At 37.1% G+C, this 9,833-nt stretch overlaps 1 protein-coding gene across 1 annotated transcript; it reads right to left on the bottom strand.

The window, feature by feature from the left end:
• Positions 1-3,544: 3,544 nt before the first annotated feature.
• Positions 3,545-8,870, bottom strand: LOC121641350. The gene is made up of 14 exons (XM_041987438.1): positions 8,718-8,870; positions 8,425-8,496; positions 7,859-8,092; positions 7,648-7,754; positions 6,954-7,122; positions 6,017-6,830; positions 5,812-5,936; positions 5,427-5,549; positions 5,214-5,279; positions 4,642-4,730; positions 4,441-4,546; positions 4,101-4,206; positions 3,882-3,940; positions 3,545-3,649 (listed from the first exon to the last, which is right to left on the bottom strand). The coding sequence occupies exons 1-14, from the start codon at positions 8,739-8,741 to the stop codon at positions 3,545-3,547; spliced, it is 2,199 nt and encodes a 732-aa protein (XP_041843372.1). The 5' UTR covers positions 8,742-8,870.
• Positions 8,871-9,833: the final 963 nt, after the last annotated feature.

The raw sequence follows: 9,833 nt of genomic DNA, 5'->3' as shown, positions 1-9,833 counted from the left end.
TAGCATGCTAACATGCTAGCTAACATGCTATGTTGCCATGGCAACAGGTGTTGTAATGTGTTAAGGACCCAACAAGCATGAATACCGTCAACTTTGGTGCAGATCCCATGTACTTCTATGAGGATATGAGCAAACCGTGTTTCATGGCAAGAAGGCTTTTTTCCGTTGGTTGCCACGGTAACACGCTTTTTCCTATTAAAAAGATTTGAGGAGCGTTTGGTCCTCAACTTGTCAGGAAGCTTCCCACCAAGTTTGGAGTCACTCGCATGAATCCCCTCAGATTAGTTTATTCAAATATGATGTGTGTAAAGTGAAAAAAATGGGTAAAAAATGGATGTATATACCAAGATGGCGGGCACCCCGTTGCCATGGCAACATGTCTTCGATTGACTTTTTTGCTCGACTCGGGGTGTTACACGTGTGTGCCGAGTTTCGTCTTCCTATGTCAAAGTAGACGTTTGGGACCCCATCCATTTGGGGATTTTTTTGGTGTCTAGGTGGCGCTGTTGAGCCACTTTTGCATTGAAGTTTATGCGGACCTTAGAATATTGAAATTTTCGCCGGGCTTCATGTGTGTGCCAAATTTCACAACTTTTCATGGGTGTTTAGGGGGTCAAATTTGGTCTCAAAAAGCTTAGAAGGAGGAGGAGGAGACTAAACATTTCAACAACAATAGGGTCCTTCCATACTTCGTATGGCTCGGACCCTAATTAGTTACCTGAGAGAAGTAGTCTGTCATATTTTGATCCATCAAAGAACATGCAGGAGAAGAACCTAAAGAGAAAGGTATAAAGAAATTTGTGTGGAACAGAACCTGATTACTCAGGAAAATTAGTACCTGCCTATTTTAATACTGTGGGAAGAAGTACCTGTTCTTTATTACTTGTGCATTTTTAAAGGTCCCATATTATACACTTTATTCCCAATCTGAGACCATTCATTAATATCTAAATGAAATATTTCCGCCATGGTATGGACAAATCGACCCTCAGTTTGAGTGCAGCGGCTTCTCTTCACCTCCCTCTTTTTAGCAGCTTCAGAAATGTGCCGTTTATGGTGGGCGGAACCCTGGTGGAGCAGCTCAGCTGTTGGCTCCGCCCATCGCATCGCCCGTCATGAGGTGATTGACAGGTTAGGCCTTAGCGGTAACTAGACGCTGATTACAGCGTAGTGAAGGATAAACAAACGCCGGTGTCATGCCGAGAAATGCATGTCTGCCGAGATTTGCATGCCCATCGCGTGAACGCGCACCACTAAGCATTCGAGATCGTGTCGTTGTTTGAGACATTTCACATCTAGAATCAATGTAGCTTTGATTGTTGTTCTTTTATAAGATAATAAAGTATTTGAGAGATGTACTTTAGTAATATTTAGACCTACACCACTGGGTAAAACATTCTTTATTTGCTTCTTTAGCTCATTTAAGAAGTGTAACATTTTTCTGTCCACAGAGTGTTTTGGCATCGGTTCACCTATGTAACTTTAGCCCGTAACTGGTTAAAAAACACGGCAAAATCTTCCACTCAAATGATCCACAAATTATGTTTTGTTTTTTGTTTTTTTGTTTTGTTTTTTTTTTTGTTGTTGTTTTTTTTGTTTTTTGTTTTGTTTTGTTTTTTCTTCTTCTTCTTCTTCTTCTTTTGGTTTTTCTTTCATTGTCACATGTTTTTGTTGGTCAAAAATAACAACAAGGGAAATTAGTAAAGGTGGAAGTACTGGTTACAAGTTTTATATGGTTTATATTGCTCCCCATATTTATTGGCTAGCATTTCAGTCAAGCAATCTGGTTTTATTTATACAACTCTAGTCACTCAAAGTGCTGGACAGAGATAAAAACAGGAATAAAAACAAAGTACACTTAACAATTATAAATATCACAACTTTCTCAACTGACACCCCTATCACGCATCAAAGGCTGATCTGACAATATAGATTTTCAGTCTTTCTTAAACAGGGGCAAGGTTCACATATGTAGGTTACATGTAAGAAACACACACTGATCAGTCATCATAGACTAGTTGTAATGTGGGAAACAACATTTCAACCATACCTTTATGTATTTAAGCTCCTGGGGGGGGGATGCATAATGTGGCAATGCAGATTTAGTGCTTGCCGAGAAATGCATCCCCTGGTTTATTAGGCTACTGTGTAAGTTACATGTAAGAAACACACACTGATCAGTCATCATAGACTAGTTGTAATGTGGGAAACAACATTTCAACCATACCTTTATGTATTTAAGCTCCTGGGGGGGGGGGATGCATAATGTGGCAATGCAGATTTAGTGCTTGCCGAGAAATGCATCCCCTGGTTTATTAGGCTACTGTGTAAGTTACATGTAAGAAACACACACTGATCAGTCATCATAGACTAGTTGTAATGTGGGAAACAACATTTCAACCATACCTTTATGTATTTAAGCTCCTGGGGGGGGGGGGGGGGGGGATGCATAATGTGGCAATGCAGATTTAGTGCTTGCCGAGAAATGCATCCCCTGGTTTATTAGGCTACTGTGTAAGTTACATGTAAGAAACACACACTGATCAGTCATCATAGACTAGTTGTAATGTGGGAAACAACATTTCAACCATACCTTTATGTATTTAAGCTCCTGGGGGGGGGATGCATAATGTGGCAATGCAGATTTAGTGCTTGCCGAGAAATGCATCCCCTGGTTTATTAGGCTACTGTGTAAGTTACATGTAAGAAACACACACTGATCAGTCATCATAGACTAGTTGTAATGTGGGAAACAACATTTCAACCATACCTTTATGTATTTAAGCTCCTGGGGGGGGATGCATAATGTGGCAATGCAGATTTAGTGCTTGCCGAGAAATGCATCCCCTGGTTTATTAGGCTACTGTGTAAGTTACATGTAAGAAACACACACTGATCAGTCATCATAGACTAGTTGTAATGTGGGAAACAACATTTCAACCATACCTGTATGTATTTAAGCTCCAGGGGGGGGATGCATAATGTGGCAATGCAGGTTTAGTGCTTGCTGAGATATGCATCCCCTGGTTTCTTGGCCAGGATGTACAGTACCAGCACAAAACTCACAGAAATGCCTCTTATTATACTTCACAGTAATGTTTCAGAATGCAATCAATATAATGTAGAAAAGAAAAGAATTTCCACTCCTGTTCTGATTTATAAAACTGTTTTATACAACATACAAATTACAACAACAACAACAACAACAACAACAACAACAACAATAATAATAATAATAATAATAATAATATTAAACCAAGGTTATTATTTCACCTATTTGTCTCTTTCAAACTTTACAACAACACCTGAATTTTTAAACTTGAAAGATACGGGGGAGAATTTTCAAGAGTTCCTCTTTACGCAAAATATTGTGTGTCTATATGTAATTAGGGTAATACAGCCTATATAAAACCTTTTCAATAAATAGGTGTTTGGCATGTCTTTTCCTTAACCTTACATAAGCTTCATTTAAAAAAAAACTCTGTACGACACCTTTTCTTTCTTTTTTTTCTTTGAATGTGGAATTGGTCCCTTGGACCTGAAACTAAAAAAGAAATGACACACAGACATCACAAAAGTACTTTTTTTGTAGTGGGGGACTTTTGACACAGCCATGGTGGTACCATCTGCCGCAGTTGTCACAAGCAATCTGAAAAATTTAAACACAATTGATGTCAACATTCCCTTTCATTTAATTATCAAGTTTTCTTGTGTGTAATAATTGTATTACACAGGTAGTGAAATTTTTTAACCTGAAATGATACACTTATCATTACATGAGAATAATAGATAAGTGTAGTAATAAGGTGTAGTAACAACAATAGTCCTTTAAGATACAGTTTTCTCTTTCTAACTTTGAATGTACAAAATAATGTCATTACCCACTGTGGATCGTCAGTGTCTTGGAAGCCACAGTGATGGCAGAGGTTCTTGAGTGTTTCTGTTAACAACAAAAAAATGGTTATTCCTCGTAGTTGTGCTTCATAGTCCAACTTAAGTGCATGATTTCAAAGGGCACTTTTTTGCCACTTAAAGCACAACATGTTCAGGTGCTCTTTAAGAATTTGATGTTAAATATGAAGGCAACAACATAAACACACCAGATTCTTTGAGGAGAGTGGTTGCAATCTGGAACCTCACGGTGTTCATTGCTGTTGTGCTGTTGTCAAACTGAAGAGGTTTTCCTTCCAAAATACACTCAGCAAACTGAGAACAAACAGTAAACAAGTAAAGTAGCATCAAATAATATCTTTTACAACAAAATAATATATCAAGAACACATGGCATATTGCAAATATAGGTACTATCAAGTAATAGTTTGAAATTTTGCTATAAAGGCAAACCTTCCTAGTCACATGTCATTATCTTTGGATGAGTAGGGATATTTGATTGAGGTACTTTACATTTGTTGTAAAAATGTAAAGAATCCCAGACACTCACCTTTAACACAAAAACACCACATGACACTCCATCCTGCTGGTTCACATGGGGAAGAGTGCCACACACCCACCTGGACACGTTACAGCCTCTTTTTCGCATAAATGCTCTTAAATATAAATGATACCACAAGTGGTCAATGTTTCTTCTTAAACATTACATGCAGCAACTTGAAAATGTAAATACAATCAATAGTTTTGTCACCTGGTTGCTTCAAGGCATCTTTTGGTCTTTTCATGGGATTCTCCCAGAGGATCCAAGAACAGAGACCTTTTCTCTGATGGATGAATTACCTTTGCAGTTTGTAAGAAAGCATATTCAGTGTCAATTTTACATTTTATAATAACTTATAATTTCTTTCAGACAAAAGTATTCCCAGTCACATACACCATGATACTAGTTATAAACAAATTTGGTAATAATGTGACCTTACCATACTTGAACTCAAATCAAAAAGATTTAACATGAAACAATTATATTTTAATTGAATTAAACTGGATTTACCATCCTGACATAGAACCATAAGATTACAATTTCTTGTAGTGGTACAATGTATATTGAAAATTGAAACAAAGTAAACACATAGGTAAAATAACTGTTCAACAATGTGGAATGTGTGCTATACTTTAATGAAAATTACTACTGTTGGGAAGTATGTCAAGGTATTTCATTTCAATAATGTATGTTAAAAAGGTTGTAAGATCAGAGAACAACCAAGATCCTTAATCATACATTTTACTTAGCAATCAATCAAGGTAGAACAGCCTTAATTTTACCGTTAACATCCAGTGGTGGTGTTCATTAATAATCCCAAGTATGAACTTGTAATGTAACGGCTCCATCTAAAAACAGGAAAATATATAACTTGCAAATGGGATATAACACAGAAAAGTATTGTAATACATGGGAAACTACTATGCCTTGAATTTTCTTGAGATGATACATTTGTAAGTTTGTAGTTGTGTCTTTAAAAAAAGATTTTTTTCTACCTTCAGTCTTGAGGTTTTTTTGGTCCATATCCGATTCATTTCATATGTGTCAATCACAGCAGCATGGTCCACATTCTTCTTGTTGTGATTTTTGATGAGCACTGTCAGATATGCATTGATGACCTAAAAGGACAGATAACTACACTGTCACACATTGTTATGTCACACATAACAATTTTGATATATTTTTATAACATATTTGAGAACAGTGCACTACTTGACATTTGTGGATCCAATGGTGAACAATCTAAATTTGGATAGATGGATTTTGTTATTTCTTCTACTTTAACTATAAAGTTAAAAATAACATGAAAGCTTTTGGCATAAATTCAGTCAGTATAAAATCAAGAAATAAACTAAAAACAGATGTTCTAAACAAACTTACCTCGCTCTGAAGCTCTTGGCTGGGAGCAAGCCTTGCGATGTCCCAGCAAAATAGCTTGTAAGGTCCAATCTTGGATAATATCACAGAAGCATTCTGGAATTTTCCAGACCACACCTCATTCACATCTACAAAAGTAAACAAGAATATTAAACAAAAACAAACTGCAAAACATCAGTACATGTTGTCATTCTTTAAAAAATCTTACATTTAGCAATCTCTGTTTCTTTATAGTTTTCATTTGCTGATTCTGATGATGCAGGGCATGTGTCAGCTGGAGCAGCAGATCCTTCTGTGGTTGAGGCTGGGGAACTGTGCGGAGCAGCAGATACTGGGGAACTGTGAGGAGCAGCGGATGCTGGGGAACTGTGGGAAGCAGCGGATGCTGGGCAACTGTGAGGAGCAGCGGATGCTTCTGTGGTTGAGGCTGGGGAACTGTGCGGAGCAGCAGATACTGGGGAACTGTGAGGAGCAGCGGATGCTTCTGTGGTTGAGGCTGGTGAACTGTGGGAAGCAGCGGATGCTGGGGAACTGTGAGGAGCAGCGGATGCTGGGGAACTGTGAGGAGCAGCGGATGCTTCTGTGGTTGAGGCTGGGGAACTGTGCGGAGCAGCAGATGCTGGGGAACTGGATACATTGGATACACTGGATACAATCTTTTGTGGTACCCTTACATCACACTGCTTAAAGGGTTTCAGATGGTCAATGCTGACTTTTTTATGAACAGAGCCATTTTCCCCTTGAAGATCAGCACTCTTGCCGGCAAGTGCAATGATTGTAAAGGGCCCAAGGAAGTTGGCCTCCAGCTTTCCACCTTTCCGTTGCTGGCTTCTGATGTTCTGTCTCAGAACCATGTCGCCTACAGCAAAATCAATACTCTTCCCCAAAGACTTTAGGCGCTTCTTTGTTGTGTTTTGTGCTTTGGAGACATTCTCCAAAACTATTTTTCTGATGTCATCCATCTCTTCAATGGCTTTGGAAATGTTCTCCTCACCAACAACATCCTCCACAGTGCTATCCAGCTAAACAAACAAACAAAAATATAAAATGCTACAAGTATACTTTGAAAAAAATGATAGTGGTTACTCAAACTTTTTTTAACCACAAAAAAACACAATGATATCTAATTCTCCACTTTCACAAACCTCATAGTTCTCTGGAATTTCCACAGGATAGCGGGCTTCTCTCCCAAACATCAAAAAGTATGGGGAATATTTTGTTGTAACTTGCTTCTTGGTCCGAAGGGCAAACATTACAGGATCCAAATACTCATCCCATGTGTCAGGTCTTGTTCCCACAAGTTTGCAGAGAGCCCTAAAATAAATTGAACTACTAGATTACAAATTTTACATACAAAAAAAAAAGGTTTGTCAATGACCAAGATATTATGGTGCTAAATTATGGAGCAGATATTGCATTTCTTATAGATTCATTTACAACATTTTCACTTTATAAAAATGAACTGAAGTAGAAGCTAATGGCTGAGTACCTGTCCTGATAAAAGGGAAATTAACATGAATTGATTGTATGTGTTTGCAACATATTTATATATTTATTTTGATATGTATTTTGTTTTCATGTAATTGTTGAGTATTTTATGGGAGTGTTGCTGCTGTAATCCTATTTGGCTTCTACCTCTCCCAAAAACATTCTATTAGGATTATTACATTGTACCAGAATGGCTGTAGCTCTTCTTCTTTTCTCTCTATCTGACAAAAAAATCATTTATCTCGGCAAATTTATCTATCTTATTTTATTTCTATGTTCTAATTATAGCATTTACGTGCTAAATAAAACAAAAAGAAAGATTTACAGAATTATGTAAATGCTTGTCCTTACTTTTGAATGGTTGAGTTCATGTTTTCAATTAAACCATTGGTCTGTGGATGGTAGGGAGCGCAAAGGCTTCTGAGGATGCCCAGTTTGGCACACACACTCTTGTTAACCTGTGAGCAACAAACAAAAAATATAATTAAAGATTAAATAAGATGTTTAAATTTTAATGTAATTTATTCAATAGAATACATGAGAGTAAAAAATCCAGCATTACCGCATTTACAAACTCACGTCCTTGGTCAGTGAGTATCCTCTTTGGTGCCTCAAACTGATAGACGAACTTTAAAATCTGCTCAGTGACCTCATCAGCACATTTTGTCTTTATGGCATATGCTTGCGGCCACTTGGTAAAGTAGTCGATCATGACGCATATGTATTGGTTTCCATGATTAGTTTTTTTCAGTTTCCCAATTAAGTCCATTCCCACAAGCTCAAACGGTTGGGTAACCTGAACATAAAAGATATATATGTATATATTTATATAGATATATTTTATATAAATATAGTCTAGAAGTTTAACTACAATATCTTGATCAATTTTATTGAATAGATAGATAGATAGATAGATAGATAGATAGATAGATAGATAGATAGATAGATAGATAGATAGATAGATAGATAGATAGATAGATAGGTTCAAATCTGAAACACTTGTGCTGTGAGACAAAACTGTAAAGCTCTGGCTTTAACATGCTTATATATCTGTGCTGTACTTTCAAAGTTTAAATGAATTATTCTTGCAGCTTTTCATTTGTAATAATAAATAATACAGAATAATACCTTTATAGGAGTATACTGAACTTCCTGTTTGATTGGCCGCTGAGCTGACTGGCACATTGCACATTCTGACACCTGTGTGACAATCAAATTATGAAAATTATATAAACTGCATCTATCATTTTCATGATTTAATATAAGAAGGAATGTCAAGGCCTTTCGCTCAGCTTGCTATGTATCATACCATAATGGAGAAGAAGCAGCATACAGTACTTCATATCAACAGCAATAATCTTGTAGTAAACATTTCTGTTTGATGGCAAGTTTGTTCAAGGACATAAGTTGTATGTTATTACCCATTTGTCGATGTCTTTAGTCATACCAGGCCAGAAGAACCGCCTGCAAATTGCATCCCTGGTTTTTTTCTGGCCAGTGTGTCCTCCTGTTGGACTTGCATGAAACTGTTCAAAAATAGCGTTGGCATCTTCTGCACCACACACCACTTTTGTCTTGGTGTCTTCAGGTCCTTTGATATGAAATAAAAAATCTCCTGAAAAACAGATTTTGAAATAGCCTAAGCAACGTTCATGCAATACAACACCCATGGGGCGATTGGGGGGTGGGGGGCTATATCAATAAAATCGAATAACACTATTGCGAATAGATAAATAGCCTACTACTGTGAAACAATCACAATGAATACAAATTTTTAAAGCACACAACACTTTGCTTAGGTTACTTAAACTTAGGAGGGTGAAAACAAACCTTCAAGGACATATCTTGACGCTTTCCGTCGTATTTCGTTTTTTTGGGCTTTAGTTAATTGCTCGTTATATTTCCCAAAACGTTTGTACAGTAAAATTGCCTCGTATAAATGCACGTCCATTATGACGCGCTACCTTGCTACCTTGACGAGCTACCTTGCTACAAGAACGATAAATTATCCTCTAATGAATCCAATTGTAGCCGCTGCTATGCTACAACCTGTGACTTTTGTCGCTCAATAGCTGTCCTGTGAAGTTTCGGGTGCAAGGGACCGACTGAAAAAGTTCATTTCACAAACACGCAGATTCAAAGAAAAAAAAGAAGGTGTTTTTGGTATTTAGCTTATTTAAGAGGTTAAGGGAAACACATGCCAAATACTTGTTATAATTGGAAACGCTTTACTTTACTATTACCCTAATCATACGCACACATCATTATGCATAAAGAGGAACTCTTGCAAATTGTCCCCCATATCTTTTAAATTAAAAAATTATATATATAGCTATATATATGAATACACCTGAATGCACAAATGCCCATCTGTGAAAATACTAAAAGTTGTGCATAAACAATTTGTCAATTCTCATTTTTAAATAAGCGAGTATAATAAGAGGCATTTCTGTGAGTTTTGTACTGGTACTGTACATCCTGGCCAAGAAACCAGGGGATGCATATCTCGGCAAGCACTAAATCTGCATTGCCACATT

The sequence above is a fragment of the Melanotaenia boesemani genome, chromosome 6 (genome assembly GCF_017639745.1).
Source record: "Melanotaenia boesemani isolate fMelBoe1 chromosome 6, fMelBoe1.pri, whole genome shotgun sequence".
Lineage (NCBI taxonomy): Eukaryota > Metazoa > Chordata > Actinopteri > Atheriniformes > Melanotaeniidae > Melanotaenia > Melanotaenia boesemani.
Note: the sequence above shows the minus strand (reverse complement) of the source record. Positions and strands in the feature narration are given on the sequence as shown.

Bases quoted from the DNA above. Each gene is read 5' to 3' on its own strand.
- LOC121641350 (XM_041987438.1), bottom strand. From the start codon at position 8,741: ATGACTAAAGACATCGACAAATGG. The intron at 7,755-7,858 runs GTAATGCTGGAT...TGTTGCTCACAG, and splicing joins GACGTGAGTTTGTAAATGCG to GTTAACAAGAGTGTGTGTGC. The intron at 4,207-4,440 runs GTGAGTGTCTGG...GTTTGTTCTCAG, and splicing joins GTGGTGTTTTTGTGTTAAAG to TTTGCTGAGTGTATTTTGGA.